Source organism: Rhodnius prolixus, unplaced genomic scaffold (genome assembly GCF_049639745.1).
Source record: "Rhodnius prolixus isolate KJV_2025 unplaced genomic scaffold, Rpr scaffold_6, whole genome shotgun sequence".
NCBI lineage: Eukaryota > Metazoa > Arthropoda > Insecta > Hemiptera > Reduviidae > Rhodnius > Rhodnius prolixus.
Genome location: NW_027411634.1, coordinates 27,364,789 through 27,390,274, shown reverse-complemented (window position 1 = coordinate 27,390,274; position 25,486 = coordinate 27,364,789). Strand labels below are relative to the sequence as shown.

At 32.7% G+C, this 25,486-nt stretch overlaps 1 protein-coding gene across 2 annotated transcripts in view; it reads left to right on the top strand.

Moving 5' to 3' along the window:
* LOC141460117 (phenoloxidase-activating factor 2-like) overlaps nucleotides 1-25,486 on the top strand; it is a 32,627-nt gene that overhangs the window by 3,173 nt on the left and 3,968 nt on the right. The window contains exons 2-6 of one of the 2 annotated variants that reach the window (XM_074139804.1): nucleotides 11,416-11,747; nucleotides 19,611-19,797; nucleotides 20,281-20,396; nucleotides 22,729-22,997; nucleotides 24,548-25,153. In XM_074139804.1, coding sequence (XP_073995905.1) covers nucleotides 11,416-11,747; nucleotides 19,611-19,797; nucleotides 20,281-20,396; nucleotides 22,729-22,997; nucleotides 24,548-25,153 — 1,510 coding nt within the window. The remainder of the gene's footprint in view (nucleotides 1-11,415; nucleotides 11,748-19,610; nucleotides 19,798-20,280; nucleotides 20,397-22,728; nucleotides 22,998-24,547; nucleotides 25,154-25,486) is intronic. The other variant, XM_074139805.1, reaches the window with a different exon arrangement.

Genomic DNA, 25,486 nt, shown 5'->3' with positions numbered 1-25,486 from the left:
AAATATTATGTACCCGTTCATTCGAGATGCCCACAGCACTAGCAATCTCACGCACCTTCACTCTTCTGTCATCCATCACCATATCATGGATTTTATCAATGATTTCTGGAATAGTAACCTCAACAGGGCGTCCAGAACGTTCAGTGTCACTTGTGTCCATATGGCCACTCCGAAAATTTTGAAACCACTTATAAACTGTTCTAATCGAAGGTGCAGAGTCACCATAATGTTTATCAAGCTTCTCTTTAGTCTCCTGAGGCGTTTTGCCTTTCATAAAGTAGTGTTTAATCAACACACGAAATTCTTTTTCGTCCATTTTTTGAAAATCACTCGACTTCCTCGATTCAAACGAATGCCAAACACAAAGAAATAGACCGATCTGGTTGAAACTTGGTGTGTGTTCTTCCAAGAGATGCTACTAACTAAACATAACCTCGATACGCGCCAGTAGTGCTATCATCTTTCAAAGTCCCTTAAAGTAGTTTTTCTGCTTTTAGTTAGTGCATTCCAGGTGAGTTGTACCACGAAGAGCTCAAGGTTGTGCTTTAAGAACATTGTTAGGCGAGGAAGATGATTGTGCGGTATTTGGTATAGTTCGCCGTACAGTAAACATGTTAGTTGGTATTGCTTTCATTGCCGGACCAATAACAACTGCCTTCTGTTGGGTGTATGCTTTATTCAAAGCTTATAAAAACTTGCTTGTTTGCTCAATGATGTTTCGTAAACTCGTTATGTTTTTAAGGTTAACTCTGGTTTTTGATAATTTTCTATTTAATGGGAGTTTACTGTGTAATCTTTATTTTAAATGGTAAGGTTAGAAACCCTTAGACATATCCTGTGCTATAAAATATGTTTAGTAGCATTAATTATTATAAAATATTCGATTATATTCATCAGAGTGGAAAGAATCTACCGGTTTTAGACTCAATTTTAGCCTCATTAGCTGTGTTTAGCTGTCGACATACAGGCTAGGTCATCTACAAAACTGCTGTTGAAACCTGTTTCTTTATAATTAAGTTTGTTGTGATTAAAAAACAATTTGTAAAATAAAGATATAGAGATGGTTAGTTGATATATTTGGAATAAAATAAAAAGCTTACGTGTATAATATAGTATTTACCTTGTGGAGTATCTGTCTAATACAGATTGCTAATAGATTTTAATTGGGCACGAATTTGCTAAAACATGGATGCACATTGCGTCATTTCTTTTAGTTATAAAAAAAAAAAGGTTGTAAGGAAGCATTATGGGAGGGATTTTAGCTCAATTGTTGGCATTCTGTATTCCCAAGCGGAAATTCCAGATTCGAATCCAATTGCCACCACAGATTTTGTTTCTTTCTAGAAGCTGTAGGAGAATGTAACACCTTACGGAGGTCGCCAATGCACTGGAAAAGGTTAGATATTGAAGCTCCTTAATTTAAAAATTGATAAAACAAAACACTAAAAACATTATATTGCAAATGGTTAAGAAATAATAGATTTATTATAAAGAAAAGTTTCCAGCACTTAAATCGAAACCCTGACAAAGTGATGAGGAATACAGAGAACTGGTGTTGTTCTTTTTTACTTATTAATAATACTATCAAAATATTTTAAGTTTAAATCCAAAAAAAAAGGTGATCAGTTTGAAATAGGAGTTCTAGGTGTTGAGAGTGAACTGAAGGACAAAAACAATATTTTAAGTGGTGCTAGGAATGTGTTAGTTGAGATATTTGTTATAATTTTTGACGGTTTTATCCGGTTCAATCCAGTGGTCCATTTACTGTAAAATAAATAAAATAAACGGTAGAGCAGAGTTTCATCTTCAAAATCTGTGAGCAAATTATTTTTCTCATTTTGCTGTTTATAGTGTCTTCTAAACGAAGTTTTTGGAATTTCAACTCTTTCAACCTCAGCCTAAAAAGGCAGCAATTACCAATCAATCCTCAAGTTATTTTGAGCTAACAAGGAATACCAAGTATCGAAAGCAACTTCTCTTGCTAAATATTATACGAGGTCTGTAAATTAAGTAATGAGACTGATTTTTTATTAAATTTTTTTATTCAAAAAGAATTACAATTCTATATTGTCACCTTCAAAATAACTTCCTTCTGAAGCCACACAGCGCTGGAGACGTTTCTTCCACTCCTCATAGCAGTGTTCGAACTCTGATACTGGAATAGCCTTCAGCTGGACGGTTACAGCCGTTTGAATGTTTTCGACTGTCCCAAAATGAGTTCCCTTGAGGTGATTTTTCAACTTCGGGAAGAGAAAAAAAGTCACAAGGACTCAAGTCAGAGGCGAATAAGGAGGCTGTGTGACAAGGAGCATTATCGTGATGCAACACCCACTTGTTCTCGATGTTTGGTCTCGCACGAATGACCCTTTTTCAAAGTTTTTCAAGAACCTCTCGGTAAAAGTGTTGATTGACCGTTTGACCTTGAGGTAGAAAACTCTTTGTGGACGATTCCGTGGATATCGAAAAAACAAATCAGCATGCATTTGATCTTCGACTTCGCCAATCCTTGCTTTTTTGGGCCTTGGATAGGTTGAAGTGTGCCACTCCAAACATTCCTGTGACTCCTCAGCCTCCTTATTCGCCTAACTTGAGTCCTTGTGACTTTTTTCTCTTCCTGAAGTTGAAAAATCACCTCAAGGGAACTTATTTTGGGACAGTCGAAAACATTCAAACGGCTGCAACCGCGACCAGCTGAAGGCTATTCCAGTATCGGAGTTCGAGCACTGTTATGAGGAGTGGAAGAAACGTCTCCAGCGCTATGTGGCTTCAGAAGGAAGTTATTTTAAAGGTGACAATATAGAATTGTAATTCTTTTTGAATAATTTTTTTTTGAATAATTTTTTTTTAAAAAATCAGTCTCATTACTTAATTTACTGACCTCGTACACGTAGCGGTATCAATGACAGAGGATAACTTAATGAACGGCTAGGGAAGTAGCCTTGTCAACAAAGATTAACTATCTATCTATCCGGTTTAAAGATAACTCCAATTGTCCTTAGCTCGGGAGGCAGAAACCGGAAAGTCATTCATTAGATGTTCTCTGGACAGTTATTCAAATAGTTTTCTAAGCTGAAATCTTTGCAATCAGGAGGTAAAATATAGTTTCAAAACGACAAAAGTAATGCATTTACTTCTCAAATAAGTAAAAACAAACATATGTGGGTTGGTTGTGAAGTAAAGAAGCATGTACCGAGGAAGGCTGAAACCCAAACAGTTGCAGCAGGACATCTGTTTATTTGAGGAAGTCGTGTCATTAACGTTAAGTTGGTATCAATTGCTGCAAGTATATTAATTTTCTAGAGCAATGATTTTAAAAAACAATTCTCCAAAAATACCATCCAATAATCTGGCTCACTCAACTAAATCTCTCACAAATATTATTTGTTTGTCTGTTTTTATTATTCACACCACTTTGCTGTTTACTGTATAATTTTTTCGTAGTATTTTTTTTGATTTCGTCTAGGATTCTTAGCGCTAAATTGTCAGCAAAAATTTCTTCTCAAATTCCAAATAAAAAACGATATCTCCCGAAAAACGTGCTTCTTAAAGGTATAAATCAACGGTAAGCTGTTTCCTCTTCATTTTTAGATTATTATTAATCTTATTCAAGGTCGCGTACAATTTGTTCATGTTCTTTTTCTTAATGCTTTAAATGCTTGAAGCTTTAAAATATGTATCTGCATATTTATTTTTTTTTTAATATTTATTGGTTAGTTTGAAATTGAAGGAAATAAAAAGTTACAGAATAATATAGAATTGTACCCTTCATAGAGTTACAAGAAGATAAATAAATATTTGGGTGAATATTGGGAGACGAGCATATTATTCACTATTTATTGCAAAATATTTTAAATCCTTGTGTGAACTTGTAGTAAGACTTTTTCTATTATTCTATAACCTACAAATTTTCTTCAAAGTCTTTCAAAGAGTTTTATTTCAATCTTATTCCTTTAGAATGAATCTACCCAACGGCTCTTTCTGGCGATCCCTGAATCAAATTATTAATTTGAAAAAAAATGTTACAAGTAAAAGTTGTAGTTTTATATGTTTGTTAAGTACATACAAAGTTAAATAAAATTTTAGGTGCTGTTTGTGAGAAAATGTCAGAATTTCTAGAAATTTTCAATTTAACTGCCAGTCGATTTTCTCCAAATTAATAAATTTAGTCAAACATTTGATGTTTATTAATACTTTATACGTTGTAAGTCATTATAACCATAAACTGTAATGGATCTTTCTGAAGAAATCCAAGAAGAAAATTCAAGACATCTCCAAGAAGAACCCCTTAACTGCCTTGAAAAAGCATACAAATAGGAACAATTTCTCATAAAGAGAAGCTGCCTTTAAAATTAAATTTAAAAAAAAAAGTCAGAAAAACTGCGACTCAGGTGTACCAATTCTCTTTTAAATGTCCGTCCACGAAAAACAGTCAAACACTGCCTAGAATTAACTTCATGGGACTTAATATTCAGTAAAGCCGATTTGAGAATCTGCAATTGATTATCCTTCAAAAAACCTAACTGCATTTATTTTGTTTATCGCAACCAGCTCTGTCTGGAAAACAAGTATTCCTCGGCTTAACGAGGGTATCATGCCACGAAATAGCACTGAGCTTCCTAGTGAATCTCCGTTCGAGACCACACACGAGTTAAAAGCTTAAAGAAATTATTTAGTTATTAAATTTTATGTTCCAGCTTAAATAGATCATGTTACCTAAATTATTTTGTAGACATATTCTTAGAAATAATCTCATTAAGGAAGTTGTGGCGTTGTAAACTAAATGAAAGAATTTTTATTATTTATTTATTTTGTAATTTACAATCTGTATAAATATATACAATAGGTAAATAGGAGGTGAATGAGATGTACTGGAGCGGGAAGAGCAGGAGGAGAGAAGCTACCCAGCGGTAGCACTCTCTATAGGGGAGAGGGGAATGTGAAGAGGAGAATACGAGGAGGAGAGAGGAGAGATAGGAGAATAATGATTTAGGTCTTCAGCCTACAAGGAAGTCGCGGGGCCACTAGCCATTCAGTCGGCGAGGAGTATTAGGGATGTCAGAGGAAGCGAGAGACAGTGAAGAGGATTTGAGCAAGTAGAGAGAGCAGTATGGAATTTTTGATATTTAGTCTTGGCGAGTTGGTCTATGTAGGGAATGTTGAGGTCGTTGTGAAGAGTGAGGTTAGTCACCGTAGAAAGGAGCGTCAGCTATCTGTCGGAGGAGTTTTGATTGAAATGTTTGTACCGTCCTTACGTTTGTAGGTTTGACTGAACCCCACAGCTCTAGTCCGTAAGTCCACATAGGTTTGAGAATAGAACTACATATATATTAAACGTTTGAGTTCAATGGGCAATTTAGAGCGTCGTCCAAGTAGTCTGTAAAGCAGTTTCGCAGAATGAAAGAATAGTTTTAAAACTTTAAAATAATGTTCTTTCCATCTCAAACCAAAAACGCTCAATGTTCGCCCTTTACGATAATCATTGAACAGTAACCTATACGAGGCTTTTTGGAAGAGAAAACTCAAGTGGATCTGCGTGGGAAGTCCATTGTTCTGAACACTCTAACCTAGACTACTCTATTTTTTAGTTACATTTAATTCAGCTTACAACTAATTGCCAATACAAATTGCTCTAATAAGAATTGAAAGTCAAGGAATAACAGTTTCTGTGCTTTCCTTCCTCAATAAAGTCGAGTTGGAATGAAATTCACAGAACTAAAAACAAAGTATTGTCTTCAGTTCCCCCCCTCTTTCGGTTTTTTATGAGTAACATTCTGTCTGTGGTTTTCTGATTCTTATCGTAATCAATAAAATAATCAAAAAAAATTAACCGCTGTTCCAACAGGAAATGTAATTAACCGTTTCTAGAGGTATTTCCCAAGTTCCTTTGTATGTTTTCTTAGTATATAAAAATGAATTTAGTTATTGCTTTGTCTGTCTCATAATTTTTGTTCTTCGTGTTTTTCTGACGTCTTCACATTCACTCACCGGATCTAATAACTGAACTCTATGCATTTTTTTCTCTTTCCAAGTGGCTGGTATCAAGGAAAAAAGAGGATTACTTCGGGAATTCATGATTTAATTTAGACATCCGGTAACTTAGTAATGCTTACTTCTGTCTAAATGGAAACTTTAGAAATAAGTTTTTTACAGAGTTGATGTTTTAAGTATCTTTCAAAAGTGTTCATTTTGTACACTCTTTAAACCTAAAATTGCGGATATATCAAAAAATTGTTGTCCTTGATAAATTCCAGAACTTAGTGAGGGCTGCAGTTTATTTATTTTTTAGGTAAAATTTTTGACACTCGAAATTGTGTTCATAATTTAGTCAATTACTTTTACTATGGTTCTTCTTCTTCCTCGGCGCTATAGTACAGAAAGGACCCAGGGCATCCTCAATCAAGGCTCTCCACTGAGCACTATCAAGAGCCTACAATCTCCACTTTTGCAAACCCATTTCCCTTAAATCCCCTTCGACGTCATCAGCCATCTCAGTCTTGGCCTACCTCTTATTCTGACGCCTCCCGGACCTTCCATATAAAAGGCGTTTCGGGATTCTGTTCTCCACCCATCCTCTCCACATGGTCCTAACCAACTCAATCATCCTTTTTTTTTTTAATGCATTCAGCGATGTCTGCTTCTCCCATAAAGAGTTGGCAGTTCCAAGTTGGTACTTTAGTTAGGCTTGAGATAATTTTCTTACCGTACTGCTTGCTGAGTAAATAATCAACATTTGCAAGAAGATGAGCCAACCGAAACATGTTAGATTAAAAATAATTAAGACAAGATGGAGGGATTATATCTCTCCATCTTGTTATTATAACAGATTATATCTCAGTGCAGGGGACTCCTGCCACGTGTTTAGTCACTGCAAGCGACTTTTTCTGCAATCTCTGGGGGCTTGAGATTATAGAGCATTCTGTGCTCATTCAAAATCTTGCACCGCTTCACCGTATACATTACTCTAGTTAACTAGGGACGCAAGAGCTTTTACAAATGAAGAAAAGAGCTTTGAATTCTGTGCAAAATGAAAATCATGCTCGTACTGAGGTCTGAACCTCTATCTAAAAGGTAAAAACGGGGCATTGCACAAGGGTTGAGAGCTTCTATTTGTGTGCCTAATTCCCCAATCTCTAATGCGAAGACCAAACATGTACCAACCACTTATCATTAGGCTGACTCCCTCCAACCCCCTCCGTATAGAATACTTGGCATTTCTATTGGTAAGATAAAGGAAACATCCCACCAAATAATATTCTTATTGTGTTTCATTAAAATTTCGAGTTTTTATAGTTAATGGCAATTTTATATTTTTCAACACGATGAACGCACCGTAACAGAGATTTGGTTTGACGTGTGTACACGTCAAACATACATAACCGGTTAAAGTCCCCTTCTCAGTGTTTGAGATGGTAAGATCCTCCTTGAAGAACTCATGCTGCCTTCCTTGATGTTGTAGCCATGAAGAGGATAATAATTACTCAAGCTTGCTACATTTTTCTGTGATAATTGTGGCCATTAATGAGGTCACTTAAATATCGTTTATTAATAGAAAAACTATTAAAAGGAAAAAATAGCAGAATCTTAAGTTCTATAGTTTCCTTATTAATGACTGGCTAAACTACGGGAAATCTCGAGTAATTAACTTTTAATGCTATAATTATATCAAAATGATGTGACCTAGTTACAAAAATATTCTTTTATTCGCAAATTTCCTTGTATTAAAAAAAAAAATACTTTGGACGCTCTATTTTGTTGCTCTAAAAAACATGAAGTCTCTATTTGTAACGTATTCAACAAATTTATTTTTTTCTGCAACCATGTAGGGAAGTTCTCATTACTCAATTAAAATCAGCTGTGTAATGCCCAACTTCCCACACTAGTGGGGGGAAATTCCCATTAGTGTCACTTTCCGCACTAGTGTGTGGAAAAACTTTATTGTGCTTCCTTGATATAAGAAGTTTTGTTATTAACATAAATATTTTCTGTAAAACTTTAATAAGCTTATTTAACGTAACTAAATAATTAAAAAAAAAATATTAAAAAATAAAATAAAAATTGAAAGGAATATAGAAATAAAAATAATACTTTAATAAATAATTAGATATTTTTAATTATAACAGTTAAAAAGGTTATAGTGTTACCTTATAGAAATTTAAAATGGATTCTAGTGATTCCTGTTTAGAAAACACTCCTCCATCAATAAAAGAAACAGCAGAAAATGTAATAAGTAATGTAAATACGTAAGTAATGTAAATAATTGTAATATAACAATAAATGTTTATAATAAATAAATTACTTTTTGTAGACTGTAAAAATGAAATTTTTAATTTTTTTAGTTAATAAATGGTTGCAGAAAAAATATAATATTTAACTCTAGTGTAAAGAATTTTCCTCACACTCGGCAATTTGCACTTGCACTCGCATCGCTTCGCTCGCTCGTGCGTGCAAACCCTGCCTCGCGTGAGGAAAAGTACTACTTTCCACACTTGTTAAATAAATAACTATTTCTGTTAAAGGGGGTTTTTTTATCAACAATAATTTAATGACTGGGGCATTCCACTGTGTTTCACTTCCTGTTTCGTTTCCCCATGGATTTTTTGTAACCGCCATTTGAAATGGAAAAAAAATAATACTATACCAATATGGTTTTCATTAAATTCCAATTTCCAAAAAGACGGGATAAAAAATGGCGCTGGAAAAAGAAAGAAGAAGGAAACAATTTGAATTATTTTTAAGAATAAATACAAATTTAAGTACAAACTAAATTTAAATAAAGGAAATGCAATGCCAGCTTAATTAAAACTGAAATTGTATTTCAAATAAACTAGGTATAATGTGAAAATTAATCACTGAATTTTTCAAAATAAAAATTAAGCATAATAAACAAAATTAGGGACATTTTAATGAAAAGAAAAAAAGTTAAATATTGACACTAAACCTACCGACATTTATGCATAACTATTCCTACCATGACCGGTCAAATGACCGCACTTTAAAATCACTTAAATTTCTTATTTTAGAATGAAGATAATAATTATTTAACAATGAAAAAGCATTGTTCCTTTTGTTTAAAAATAAATCTCGTAGATTTTACTCTTTTTTGCATCATTTTATATAATTATGGGCTTCTCAATTGTATTTTTTACAGTTTAGACAGCATTTTTTAGTCTTATTGCCTTTGCAGTATCTTATTTGGCTATTTTCCGATCATTTGTTCGAGTACTAATATTTGTCATGCTTTTGCAATGGTAACACAAATTTTGCCTTGAAATTTCACTTCCGGTAGTTTTTTTTTATTAAAAAAAATCCATGCATTTATTTATCCCGGGGCTAAGTCTAGGATATTGAAAACTATTAGTTGAGGCCATCTCCGAGATTTTCCACGGTTATATTTCTTCCACGAGCTGTGTATATTCCTACTAATTTCAGAACGACCAACTCCCCAAGCGGAACTATAGGTTCTCTGCTTTCACGTTTTCCAAAAAAATGGAAAGCCTTTTATTGCATCATCAAACGCTAGCCAAGATTTGATATCAAATTTGCCCGGTTTATTTGGCTTGTACTGAGTAAATCTGCACCTTGACTTTGTTGGGAACAAATGTACTTGGAAGAGATATATGCTCCTGGTTAGCAAAGTTTTGACTGTTCTCTACGAATTTATTCCAAAATTTAGAAATCAAAGCAAATTTATCGGCGATGATTTCTTTGATCCATTCGAATAAACCTCACAATTTCCGTCTATACATTTCTGCTCACAGTGTTTGAGAAGAATGCTCGTCCCCACTCCATAGAAATGGGCAATATCGTACATTTTTTGTCTCATATGCACCACGTGCAAACAATAATCCAATAAATGCATTATCAAATTGAATTTTCGAGAGAATTCTGATACAAAGAAAATGAATAAATAAATAAAATAAAGTATTAAAATAAGTAAATAAAATGAAAATATTCAGCCGGTCAAATGACCGGTCACGGTAGTTAAGAGGGACTACAAATTTTTCTCAAAAATCAAATATTAGGAAAAGAAGTGAATGTTAAAAAAACAATTGTATACATATTTTAGGAAAAGTCGTGAAGTTTAATGGCGGTATGATAACGCTGTAATTAGAAAATTTAAACCAAATTTAAAAAACGGTCAATTGACCGGCCGTGGTAGGTTTAGTGTTAAAGAAAAGCATAAAAACAAGGAAGGAAACTATAATAAATAAGTAATTGCATTACAAAATGTAGGCATGATCTTTCAAGGTCTTTCTATAACTGCTTCCACTGCCGGACATTTTGGAAAATTGTTACTGTAGAAGGAATCTATCCAAAATTACCCTTGGCAGAATTGGTTGACCTATTTTTACCAAAACCTTATTGTGAAAACCTCTACTGCAGGGGTCCCCAAACTACGCGGGCCACATGCGGCCCCCTGAGGACATTTATCCGGCCCCCGCCGTACTTCCGGAAGGGGCATCTCTTTTATTGGTGGTCAGTGAGAGGAGCACTATACGTGACGGTGTCGCAAAGCGCTGCGTCGCTCATGTACAGTACTAATTCCGATGACGCGGGACGGACGCGTCACGGCTCCGAAAACAGTGTAAAATAACAGCCAGAAGTGGGAAGAAAGGCAAAGCACTATAACTAAACCGGACATTGACCATCTCATTAGCCAAAAGCAGGTCCATAGTTCCCTCAGAAATACTGGGCAGTTTGTTGATTTAAATTTACTTGTTCTTTATTTGAAATATTCTATTTGTTCCCGTTTTGTTTTTTTGTTTCTTACTTTAAAATAGTTTTTTGATACAGTCCGGCCCTCCAACGTTCTGAGGGACAGTGAACTGTGTAAAAAGTTTGGGGTCCCCTGCTCTAGTGGGTACCGAAGCGCAATGTCAAATTTCAACTTTTTGCTTCTTTTTTTGTTATTTGTTACCACCAAAAAAAAAAGAAGAAACTAATTAGCATACAGAACTTTGGGTTTGCTTTATTTTTTAAAAATAAAATTTCCTTCAACTCAAATTCTCAAACAGAAATCTCCACGAATCTTGCTTTTGCAAGGGATATGCATTTGTTGATGTAAAAATAAGGTTAGGAGTGTAGTGCTGAATAAATCGTTGAATCAGCAAGTGTAATGTATGAAGGAAACATAATGATAGTCGAATTCTTTAATCAAAGAGATGAGTCAATCTCTGATGGTGGATGGAATTCCGAAACCTATCGGATGAAATGAATACCCACAATAACATGCTTATGCCCACAAATTTTGTTCTAAGATATTTAATAATTCTTTAAATATGCCTTGATTGATGATAATTTTTTTTATAGCATTAATGCTGCATGATATTTTGATCTTAGCTTTATATATTATCTTTATTTTACGATGCTTTCAATTTAATTTGTACTGATGAATTCTTAATTGTGTTATTCCAGATGTTGGGGCGCACAACAGGACTGTTGTGTCTGCTGGCGGTGCTCTCCTGGACAACAGTTTATGGTCAAGGTTCAGAGAATCTTGGCTCTCTAATTGACGAAGTATTCGGACCACCGCCATCCGAACAGCCTGGTGATGGAGGAGCACAAACAGTAAATAATAATGATAACAATAACAACAACAACGAAGACACACGTGGAAATGAAGCTTTAACAGATACTGGAAGCAATGCGGGAAATGGACTGGGTGGAGAGAAATGCACATGTGTGCCCTACTATCTATGTGCCAATAATACTATAATAACAGACGGAACTGGATTATTGGATATCAGGTCTGGCAAAAGATTTCGTGTGTTATTCAGTACAGACATATACGAGGTCTGTAAATTAAGTAATGAGACTGATTTTTTTAAAATTTGTTTATTCAAAAAGAATTACAATTCTATATTGTCACCTTCAAAATAACTTCCTTCTGAAGCCACACAGCGCTGGAGACGTTTCTTCCACTCCTCATAGCAGTGCTCGAACTCCGATACTGGAATAGCCTTTAGCTGGTCGGCTACAGCCGTTTGAATGTTTTCGACTGTCCAAAATGAGTTCCCTTGAGGTGATTTTTCCAACTTCGGGAAGAGCAAAAAGTCACAAGGACTCAAGTCAGAGGCGAATAAGGAGACTGAGGAGCCACAGGAATGTTTTTACCGGCGAAAAACTCTGGTTTATTGAAATTACTGTGTGACAAAGAGCATTATCGTGATGCAACACCCACTTGTTCTTGATGTTTGGTCTCGCACGAATGACCCTTTTTCGAAGTTTTTCAAGAACCTCTTGTGGTAAAAGTGTTGATTGACCGTTTGACCTTGAGGTAGAAACTCTTTGTGGACGATTCCGTGGATATCGAAAAAACAAATCAGCATGCATTTGATCTTCGACTTCGCCATCCTTGCTCTTTTTGGGCCTTGGAGAGGTTGAAGTGTACCACTCCATGCTCTGGCGCTTGGTTTCTGGGTCGTACTCAAACCCACCTGAATTGAGTCCTTGTGATTTTTTTCTCTTCCCGAAGTTAAAAAATCACCTCAAGGGAACTCATTTTGGGACAGTCAAAAACATTCAAATGGCTGTAGCCGACCAGCTGAAGGCTATTCCAGTATCGAAGTTCGAGTACTGCTATGAGGAGTAGAAGAAACGTCTCCAGCGCTGTGTGGCTTCAGAAGGAAGTTATTTTGAAGGTGGCAATATAGAATTGTAATTCTTTTGGATTAAAAAAATTTTAAAAAATCAGTCTCATTACTTAATTTACAGACCTCGTATATCAATGTTCAATGTATGATCAGGTATTCTTGAAAATGTGATTAGGTGGGCAGTGCAGAATAATATCTTGGATTTTATTCATCGTAGGACGCATATTTCTTGTCCCGTAGCGGTTTCGTATTTCCATCCTTTAGCTGAGCTAGATTAATCAGCTTAGTTCATCAAGTACGATAACGTAAGTAATGTGGAAATCTGTACACTAGTCTAGATCTGATGAAGAATGTAAGTACGAATCCGGTTAGGGATACAAGAAATATTGATAAAATCAAAGATATTCTTGGAAAGTTTATGACAGAGAAATAGGGGCCGGAAGTTAGGGATAACTATACACGGATTCTCTCTCCTAAATATTGTGAAAATAATAATAATAAACCCAATAGGCGCTAATGACCTCAGCAGTCGATACGCCAAAAATAAAAATAAAATAAGTATAAGCATAATTATAATTTTTTATTTGTTCTCAGGATGCTACCCTATAAAAATGGAGTATTGATACATAATTATTACATAACATAAAATAACTAAAAACTAAAAACGAAATTATTTCTTACATAAAAGTTAAAAAACTAAAGACAAAATAAACAAAATAAAAGACAACCAAAAGAACTAAAATTTATAAAGAAAAATAACAAAATGTTCTTTAATTTTCAATATTAATAATAAATTTTCTAATTTTTAATGCAGAGACCACAAAGTAATACAAGTTATTAAATTTAGTGAGACTGTCTATAACTAATAAATTAAGTAAATTTTCCTCGTTATCGTGCTCAACTTTAATAAATTCTTATAAATATTCGTTCCTGACAGATCTGAATGATGGGCATACCAACAGAAAGTGATATAAAGTGTCTGGGGCACCTAAATTGCAGCAGATACAGTGATTGTCCACATTGAAAAGACTGCCTTTAAAGATCACACGACAATTATCAGGATGGCCTAGCCTCAGTTGACTGACAATCCTCTGCTTCAAAATACTACCTCTACATTCTAAGTACCATTCTCTTTTACCCAAGTTACTGACTTTCCCTATATAGAGGAAGAATACTAGAGTTTAAAGCAGAAGATATGTCAACTGAGAGATTGTGGTTTCTTACTTTTTCCAAAACATTAAAAATTTCTTTAGTCAAACAGGAGTTACTACCAGGTTCAAGAAAATGTTGAGCACCAAAACGAGTCAAATTATATTTCAACTGGAAGTACCAATTGTATTTAAAATTGTTACTTGGGTTGCGATCTAAAGAAGTTAACCTCTTCATACATTTCTTTGGCAATCTTTTGTCATCCATCTGAACAACCCTGGGGACCACCAGTTTAACATTCTCTTTTCAATGTGATCTATACCGGTCTCCAAGCGTACCATATAATTGGGCGTGATAAAATAAAATAAATAAACCCAATATTTTCTGTGAAAACGTAAAACCGTAAAATTTAATGTTTCAAATACCTTTTCAAAGATTAAGAGAGTAAAAATAATTTAAATGCAAAAATTATAATTTTGGGTGATGTAATGATTATGTAACTGAAACCGGTGAACATGTTCCATACCTTCAATACAAAACACTCATATTTCTTTTATCCCATAGAGGTTTCATAATAGATAAAATATAAACAAAAACTATCGAGTAGTTTTCGAGATAGTTGAAGTTAAAGATTTCACTGTTTCAAACGAAACCAAAATTTAACTCTAAATATCTCTAAAATTACTCGACAGATTTTTACTAAATTTTATACAATTTTAGACAAAAGATGTCTCCATATACAGCTAAAATATAAACAAAATCTATCGAGTAGTTTTCGGGATATTTGAAGTTAAAGATTTCACTGTTTTAAACGTAACCAAAATTTAACTCTAAATATCTCTAAAATTACTTGACAGATTTTTACTAAATTTTATACAATTTTAGACAAAAGATGTCTCCATATATAGATAAAATATAAACAAAATCTATTGAGTAGTTTTCGAGATATTTGAAGTTAAAGATTTCACTGTTTCAAACGAAACCAAAATTTAACTCTAAATATCTCTAAAATTACTCGACAGATTTTTACTAAATTTTATACAATTTTAGACAAAAGATGTCTCCATATATAGATAAAATATAAACAAAATCTATTGAGTAGTTTTCGAGATATTTGAAGTTAAAGATTTCACTGTTTTAAACGTAACCAAAATTTAACTCTAAATATCTCTAAAATTACTTGACAGATTTTTACTAAATTTTATACAATTTTAGACAAAAGATGTCTCCATATATAGATAAAATATAAACAAAATCTATTGAGTAGTTTTCGAGATATTTGAAGTTAAAGATTTCACTGTTTCAAACGAAACCAAAATTTAACTCTAAATATCTCTAAAATTACTCGACAGATGTTTACTAAATTTTATACAATTTTAGACAAAAGATGTCTCCATATACAGATAAAATATAAACAAAATCTATTGAGTAGTTTTCGAGATATTTTAAGTTAAAAATTTCACTGTTTCAAACGAAACTAAAATTTAATTCTAAATATCTCGTTTCCTACTCGAGAAGCGCAATAAATGCTTCTGGTGGTCTTTTTACCATTCGAATGTGAAATTGCAGTTGGAAGAGACTATAAGCCATTTTAATTGTACACCTTTATACATAATGAGTCCAAACCAAATGGAAAGGAGAATTTCATTTCCAACTGGTTTTAATGGATTAGTTAAAAATAGCCGAAGAATGTTTACCTCTGTCTGTTAAAGTAAAATATTACTTTATCAGCGCTCTGTAAGAACAAAATAGCAATTTTGTCCTACTTTTAACGTAATTTAAGTATAGAATAACTTCGTTTTTACCTTTCGTTGCTTTATTTAAGATGTTAAATAAAACCAAATCTGATGATTTACACTTACCTCACTGAATTATTGAGAAAGTTCAATTTCTCGGTGGAACGTTTCATTACATTAACAATTAACTAAATGAGCAGTTATGATGATATAGCTTAACTTTAAACTCCACAAATTTAACAATACCCTGAATATTTACCAAAACGTTGCTATGAAGAAACAAAATTTTGATTTTTGAATTTATGACCGCACCTCAATATTCCCCAAAATCAACAGTTTTACTAAATGTTTGAATTCCTGCCTGCCCATCAACCTTTACAGATAATAGAAAAGGGTTTAACTAAATGATACTTACCATTGAAAAAGTTTTAATTCTCTGAAATGTCTTTTAAAAAACCATTTTACCTACTTGTTATTATCCCTAAATAGAGAAAAATTTGCAATTGTATTAAATTTTTGATTTGGAGATTTTGGTTAGTAGACAAAATAAGGACTAGATACCCAAGGCATTCGTGTTACTGAAAAACTGAGACAGCCGATCATTTGGCACGATGAAAGGACCTTTAACCCTTTTTGCAGCATGCAAAAATTGCGGCCATCAAAGCCAGAGACAGGTGAAAAATGTTCGTTAGCCTAAACTTACTATTGCTTTACTTCTGCAATGCCAGGCGGCAATTTCAGATTATTTCATTGGCCCATTATAGATTAGACAAACATATGCAGTGCACGAACTGTGCAGTGGACAGGTTGTATAGATTCTTGTGTAAAAAGAAGAGACTCCATCATTGCACGTATTGTGTCTGTGTAAAGGACTAGTTTAGCTCAAGGTTTGCCTCTTCGGAGAAGTAAAATTCACGCCGTCATAATTTACTCAGAAGCGCCTCAATAGATCTCTAAAGTCTAGTTAAATAGTGCTCTAAATTAATAGATGACACAATAGAGTCTCAGGAACGCGGTGGCATCGGCTTTGAGCCCAACACCCCTAGAATCCTCATTGTGCAGTTAGTTGAAGAGTACATCAGCGAAAATAACAAATTTAGAATGGAGCTTTTCTTCATCTCCTCTCAGATATACTATATAAATGAATTTTTCTTAAAAGTTCAAATTAAACTTATAGATCTACTTGTATGTTATCACAGAGTTATTACAAAAATCGAGGCCATTGCTTTCAAGTAACTTAAAAGAGTGAAAATCCAAATTACTGTAGTAATAAATCCGGTATAAAACTTTTCTTGGTGTGTAGACAATTAATATAATTCTCCATTACAGTATATAAATAACATGGCCGCAGATAATGCTGAAACGACGACATTTTACAGAGTAAACTTCTTCATTTTCTTCTCCCAATTTTCTTCTAACTGTGTCAAAGAGAAATGTCAAACAATAGTCATAGATCTTTAAGTGAGCAGTTGAATACAGCAAGTTAAAGAAAAATCCTAAGAACCATTTTAATTAACCAAAATTATAATTCCCAACACTAACTAAGAATTATTTCGTTGAGATAAAAAATATAAAAAAGAAGGTAGGATCTCTTTAAACATTTGATAACCTATTACAAGTTTGGGACATTCTGCGCTATTCACTTCTAGTAAATAGGAGAGATTCAAATATAGTAAAAATATACTATAGAATTTCTCATTTAAAGCCAATCATTTCCACAATACGTCATTCATAAAAAATAGTCATAAAATAAATACTATGATTTAAATACTTAGGAATTACGTAATAATTATAAAAAATGCTATTTAAAAAACGAGAAAAATTCTACATAGAAATTAAATAAAAATTATTGCTTTTCTTTTATTATCCAGTCAAATCTCGATAAGATTAAGACAGTAATTCCCCCATTCGTTAGGTTAATAGGTCATTATGTTATTTACAGATATAATTATTCGGAATTAACTAAAAATAAGAACAATTAAAGTAAAATTACTTAGTTCAGTTGTTTGTACCAGAGTACTTGTGCATGAAGTTGGAAGTTTAACAGATTGAGTGGGTCTGTTCACCTAAGATTATTTATTTATTCGAGTATGTTGGTTTTGATTACAAGGTAAACACTCATTACTGAGGGCTGGAAAACAACCAACATATTGGTTGTTCATGGCAACTGATGGCTTCTAATGCTTGCAACAGTCCAAATGTATTGATGGAAAACAAAACCAGCCCTTTCTTTGATGTTTGTTTATCTTTTATAGATCTTTAGCCTCTTCATCTTCACTCTTCTCCTTATCTTTAGCTAGGAGATACGAGACTCTTAATTGTTCTTAACCTTTGCTGTTTCTTTTTAATGCTTGTATGATATATCCAAGTATGTAATAAATGTTTTTTGTTTCTTTAGCGGATATCTTCCTTAAAACTGTATATCATTATTTCGTAATAATGAAATTGTAAATGCACCGCAGCGCTTCTGGGCTCATGATGACCAGAATTCTTGTAGCGTTACTAGGGAGTAATGCGAATATCATTATTAATATTATTTTGTACTTGATTCAGGAGAAAAGCAAATGATTTACTTCACCCTTTTCCCCATTTTCGCATCCATATTTAGGGCTAATTATAAAATTCTTTTTGTATTGGTACGGTTCCATAAAACCACAACAGTTCAACGAAGGTCACAAAATCGTTGTATAAAATTGCTTTACTCTTAAACTACAATGGGGATTAATGTCGTTATATCAGCTTAATGAGTGTTATTCTCTTAATAATCTTGTTCGTTCAGTTCCATCCAAGCACGACTACTTCTTAAGCCCCTAATCACTTCTTCTTAAACTCCTTAAGTTAAGAAAAAAGTTTTTTTTTTATTTGGTTTTTAATTTATATTTAATGATACAGCAAAAATAATACGGACAACACTTATCTTCATCAGATGAAACTAATTCCAATAAATACTCAGTGTAATTTACTTTCCGATAACCTTCAGGCTGTAGCACGCTATGCTCCTAATTTATTCTTTATTATTTTTTTTGCCTTTAGATCACTTGAGTGGTGTTACTCTACACAGAAATAACCTTATCTAAAAAAATTAAATGTTTTTTATCACTTCTACGAACGCCAAGAAATCTAAATTCAGCAGAGATTTTTTCCAAACTTAATAAATGAATTTGCATTAAAACAGTCATTTTAAATCTAAAATCCATTAGATAATATGTAGTAATGGGGCTATAAAATAAATTAAAATTACAGCGAAGAAATGGGCACTTTCAATATAGAAAAAAATATTTTAATAATAGATCAGCAAATGTTCAATTTGGTATTATTTTAAAATTTTAAGGTCCAAATTCTAATAACTTTTTTTAACTTTAAAAAAAGCCCTAGTTTAATTAAAGATTAATAGCTTTAAAAATCCATTTATACCTATATTCGCCAACTCATTATGAGATCTAGTTCTACTGATGGCTTTTGTAAAACGTAGCCGCTATCTATTCACAATACATTCTTTCAAATACCAAAGATATGAGAATAATGAAGGACTGCGTTCAAATGCTTGCCTATCTGCGATCATTAGAAACCACATACATCCTCTAAACTACGATTAGTTGATTCCTTAAAATGGTTAAAAAATTAAAAATCATTTTAAAGCTTATATTTTGATGAGTTGGTATCAATTTATACAAAATTTGTTGAGAGAAAAAAAAAGGGGTGAATAATTTTTAAAAGAAAATTTTTATAAATAAGTTAATTTTAATTTAAGTTTTAAATAAATAAAAAGGAAAACGCAAACATAGAACCATTTAGGGTCTTTATTTTCATGATTTGATTGGAGAATTCTTTCACTTTAAAAAAACGTTTTGCCATAATGAATAAGTACTATGAAAGTCTTTCATAGATTAAGATTCATCTGCCCTTCGACTCGCAATGAGAGGGTTTTAATAAGGGTAGAATGTAGAATTCTGACGAAGAACCCATAGGTTCTTCCCCCCAATAGTTTCTGAGAATGAAATCTCAACAAATTTGCGCAATTTAGAACACGATCTATTATTTTATCTGACTTAAATAAACATAATTCTCTATTTTGGTTGTTATACTCTTGTAAAAAAAAAAACTAATAATATTGTTTTATTACATTGTTTAGGATAAGAGCCGATCAATGTGAAAATTATATGGACGTATGCTGTGGAGAACCATTGGAACCAGAAAATGCTATTAAACCAAAACCACATGGACGTCTAGGATGTGGTAAAAGGAATGTGGATGGTGTTGGTTTTAGGATAACTGGCAATGTCAACAATGAAGCTCAGTTTGGTGAATTTCCATGGATGGTAAGATTTAAATCTTTGTGCTCACTTTATGGTAATACTCACGATTTTCCCAGACAGATATTGCAAATGCAATTGGTCAAGTTATTATAAATGTTTAAGGATTTTTTGTTTTTGTTTTTAAGTTTCGCGAAAAACTGAAATTGAATTTTAATTTTAAGGAGTTTAATGTTATTTATCGATTGCAATTTAGCAATTGCTTCTGTGAAGAACGAGAAAACCTGGCGAAAAAGGATGTAAAACTCCAGGTTTTTAATACGGCATTTGCTGGATCCATCATAATACAATTATTCTATTCACATGCACATTTACGTTAGCTCACTCAATCACAGCTCTCAGATTTGAAGTTCTAACTGACTTTAATTCTCCATAAATAATTGAAATTATCAATAAAAATACTGATAAAGGCGAAAATCATGTTTTAATTTTCTCATTGTAATCCTTCATGTTATCCCTAAAGTATTAAATTAGAATTTATTGTTGCAGGTCGCTGTATTGAAAGAAGATATACTTGATGATAGTTCTAAACTGAATATTTATCAATGTGGTGGTTCTTTAATACATGAACAGGTAGTGTTAACAGCCGCACACTGTGTTATTGGGTAAGACTGTTATATATTTACAAGTTTTTGTAAATTATAGTTAAGTATAGTTAATTTAATTATAGTTTACAACAATCCCCTCTTAAGTATCAACAGGGAAATACTCAAGAACTTATTTTTGAAGTGTTTGGACTAACAAAAGATTGATTTTTATGGATGTTTTAAAGGTTTTTCAATCTAATCTTTGATTCCAAAACTCTATTTCAGTATTGTTAGAATTTGATTGAGTTCACATTCATAAAGAAACGATAAGGAAGCTGTCAAGCAAAACAGTTGATATTTAGTGTGGTTTCTCAGAGATTCAATGAATTTTATACTATCACGAATTGAAAAAGACTAAATGATAAAATATGTGATCGGTTACTAGTTATTCTAATGAAATTTGCTAAATCCAAATATTATCCATTGGGAACCTTCTTACGGTTTATTGTAAATTTAATAGAATGAATTCTCTTGAGAATTTCGAGCCAATAAAGAAAGCATATCCATTTTATTTCGATTTGGTGTCATATCTTGGGTATTTTTAGTAACGTATTCAGTATAAATTATCTTGTTTTCCCATCATGCAATCTCGTCCTGTGGTCAAAGGTTATGGCCTCTGTTTGTAATCTTTACTTGTACTTATATATTTAAATTTTGGTATTAGCATTATTCTGCTCCCTTTTTTGAAATATTGAATTGAATTTACTGTATTAAATGCCAATATATTTCTTCTCTCGTTACTTAATACTTTGAGTGCATTGTTCCAAAAATCCATCTCTTTGCTATGTGAACACTAAGTATAATCCTCTTTTATATTTATTATAATTGATTAGGTTATTGGCTATTTGGCAAACCTAGGCTAACTCCCTAACATCCCTTTAATTTAGACAACGAATAATGGCCTTCTTCCTGACCTACCCATTCAATCGGAATAAAATTCGAGGATTTAACATTGGCAATTGGGACTTCCAAATGAACTACGATACTTCTTCTCTGATTCCTATCTCTTTATACAGTACTTGCAAGATCCATCTGCTAATTTTAGATTATCATATTTAGCAAGCATGTCCCGTATTGCAAACTAAGGCCTCCAATGGAGATCAATAAATTTTTTGTTGTAATGTAATACTTAATTTTTAATAGAAAAAATAGCTCTTGTAATTAAAAATGTCTTTTCTCTTATACATTCTCTTATATCTGTAAATTCAGATGGGTAGCCTGGAATATTGGAATTCAGTTGAACAAAATATCTTTTTATTACTCTGCAATCTGTTTCTTAGTTAAAAAGTACAATAAAACAAAACAAAATAATTGACAACTTGTAAATAATAAAGATTATTACTGGTTGTAGCTTAAGTCTGAGAGTAAGCCTTATTGAAGTTTAGGTTTTAACTGTCTTTTTCTCTCGTATTAGCAGTGTTGTGTTAGCCTCCGTGGTACTCAGGTTCTGCGCAAATATCTGTGTTGTCCAGCTCTAAAGATTTCATTTCCTTGAATTTTTCATTCCTTATGATCAGTTCTCCTAAGGAGCACTATATTTTGGAAAAATTGCTTTTTATTAATTCTAAATAGCTTCCTTCCATAAGGGACAAGCGTAAGTCATTAAAGGTCTGCGTATAGATGTGTACAAGAGTCTGCGCTCTAGAGTAGGCTTGGCCAACAAGTCGATCGTGAAGTGATTGTTGATCGATTGTGCCGACAGAAGATGGTAAGGATACTGAAGATTCTTTGTCATTATCTTTGCCTGGATGGATACCAAATTATGATCTCTTACTTTCTGGTGATAGTCCTTCCATTAGATTCAATGCAAATGATGAAAGCAGCTTAGGCTTCCAGTATCCCACTAGTTCTGTCAGTCCACAAAGCAACACACTAGATCCTTTGATGACTCTATTCCAGGAAAGACTTATGTTACTAATGTTGTTTTTAACGTATCTACGGGTTAAATAGATAACTTTAGACTAGGTAATGTACTTTCGGAATATATTTAGTATTAAAGTGTCTATCTATATGGCTTGAGAACGAATCCGTGTTCTCGTGAAAGTGCAGTAGGTCAAATGAGTGAATTAGATATCTTTTTTTGGACCGGCGGTTTATAATATTTTATGTTAATTTTTACAAAAATAGATCTTATACATTTATGGTAAAAATTACAAATGGTCATTTGTAAAACCAAATGGTTGACCTTCTTCCACAACGCAGCATTGATTCTGTATAGTTAGTTGCTTTGACTGACCGAACTTGTGGGATACTAGATGTTAAGGTCTCGCCTCTAACCGCTCAGCTACCTTCTTCTTTGTTATTATCGTTATTTCATTCTGAATAATCTAATCTGTTTTTTTATCCTCAGAAAAGCTGTTGAAACACTTAAAGTGAGAGTTGGCGAATGGGATACTCAGACTAGTAATGAATTATATCCACACCAAGACAGACAAGTGGCACAAATGATTACTCATGAAAAGTATTATTCTGGAGCATTACACAATGATGTCGCCCTGTTGATACTACGTGATCCAATTGAATTCGCTGATAATGTAGATATTACTTGTTTACCATTACAAGGTGACGTTATACTTAATAATGAATGCTACGCAAGTGGTTGGGGCAAAGATGTTTTTGGTAAGTACTGCTTGTTGGATAGAAAATTAAGGTTTTTTTCCACCTCTTAAACAATTATTTCAGTCAAAAAGTAACCTTTAATTTTTTACATTATCTCACGACTGCAAGATAAATTTCTTCCTTGTCGATGTGGCGTTTTATACTTGAAAAAGTATATTTTAGGAGGACCTGAGAACCTTTGGGAGGCTTGCTTCTAAATTATAACTTGACCATAATTTGTAGAACTCAAAACCGGAAACATTAAGTCTTTCATAATTAGTACATCAAGTACCAAAACGTAAAAATTACATTAATTAGTAATTTTATATAACGTGAGATGTTATACAATACTTGCAATGCTTGAGGGAAAATAATTTTTTATTTTCGTTTACTTGGAATGACACTGCTAAGGGTTAGGATTGTAACACTCTATATTAGAGCTTAATTATGAAATGATTAAAAGTATTGCATTTGATAGACAAATAAAATTTTCTGATGAAGATTCTTATTTATTTTTAACTGCTTTTAAAATTAACGGTAGAAACTGCTCTTAGTGTTTAATCTAAGTAACAGACTTCTCACATTATAAAAGATCTATCTCAGAACGATTATTTTAATTATAAATTCAATGTAGAAAATTTGAATACAGAATTACAATATAGTGCGAAATATATTTGAACAAAGTAAGAAATTAACTAGTTTGTATTTATGCCATAAGCAAGGGTTTATATTTTTGTTTATATACACACATTCAATAGAATAAACCAATTTTTAATTTCTCCAGATTTCAACTAGTGGTGAATAAAGATTTTTTTTTCTAAGAATGATGTTCAATTCTATGATTTTCTGTTCAATGAACACAATCCTTTAACTAGAGATCGAATAATTTTTATAAAAACCTCTTCTGATTAGACGTTCAATTCCTTAACATTATTTTAAACGTTTTGCAAAATACATATATATATTATTTTAATCAAATTTATTTCTCATTCCAAGTCTGTTGATTAAAATACTTTTTTTGTAATTCATTCCGACACAATCTCTAAAACTTCCTTTTCACTTGTTGCAATGTTCAGATATTACCAGAGAAATCAATTATCCTACGTAATATTTGAAAATAATTTAAAGATAATAATAATAAGTTAGAGATACATTATTAGGTGGAATTAAAGGAGGTGTTTATGCTTAACCTACTCAATATGTGAAATTTAGAACTACTATTTTTTAATGTCGAATCTAAATGGAAACGTTGTTCTGCTTTTTTTTTAAAGACATGTATATCTTTCTTTTTATTAGTAAATTTAAATTTAATGTCAAACCTCAATACTCTTTTAAACATTAAAAAAAATTTGGTTAAAAGCTGTGAAGACGCTTTTAGCTGTAGCTCGGAATCTGAATGCACAAACTATGAATGAATGTGATAAAACTTGGTGGTGCATTCTCTATAAAATCATTAAGTTGCATTTTTTTTTATTCTTCTTACACCTTACAGATCCAAAATATATTTATTAAGTTCTGGTTTTCAATAATAATTATATTATAACATACCTTATTGCTGTCGATGTTATCAGAAAGTAAAAATAGCGAAAAAAATAAAGTACCTACACCTGGCAATGACGACGATTTAGGAGTAAGATTCCTCACAAGTAGGCGCAACGCTCCTCTACAAAATTCGCAACAAGCTTTCCAAAATGGCTGGCAACAACGCCAACAACGGAATTTTGGACAAGGATTGTTTCAAGGTGTTGGTGGACACCAACTACCCTCTTCACAGCCAAGCTTTTTTGGCCAAGGACTTTTCCAAGGTTTTCAACAGCAAAGACAACAACAGCCAAACATTATTGGAGGTTTCTTACAAGGTTTACAAAATCAAAGGCATCAACAACAAAGTTTTGTAGATGGTATGAGGGAAGGTATTGTCGACCAACAAAAGAAACAAAACGATCAAAATCAGAATTTCGGCAAAGGAATTCTACAAGGAATTACAGGATTATTAGAAAAAAAGGCAGAATTCATTAAATCAAAAACTGAAGAATTGATTCATCAATTGAACCCTAAAGAAAAAAATAAAAACACTGCGGATAATAATACACCTTTTATATCTAAAGAAACTGAGCCCGCTACCAGTAGCTTTGCACCTCCTACCTCAATCCCTACTGCAACACCCACAGTGCCAGGTATGCATTAATTTTTTTGAAGATTTAAAAAAAGATTACCTTGCAATATTGCTTGGAAGGAAGCTTTGAAACTTTTATTACTTCGCTTTTTAAATATGAATATTAAGTTTCTAGTTAACACAGTGGAATACAAAATAATACAGTGTCTTTGCAGACTAAATTTATTCATTTACTGGCATTGTGGGATGTCTAAGAGCAATAATTTTAGCATGTTTTCCAAATCCTTCTGAATTTTGTCCTATTTTAATGATTGATTTTTATAGCATGGTGCAGTGTATGGAAAAAATTTCTTTTAGTAAATAAACTTTTCAATTTTAATAAATAAGGTAGAAT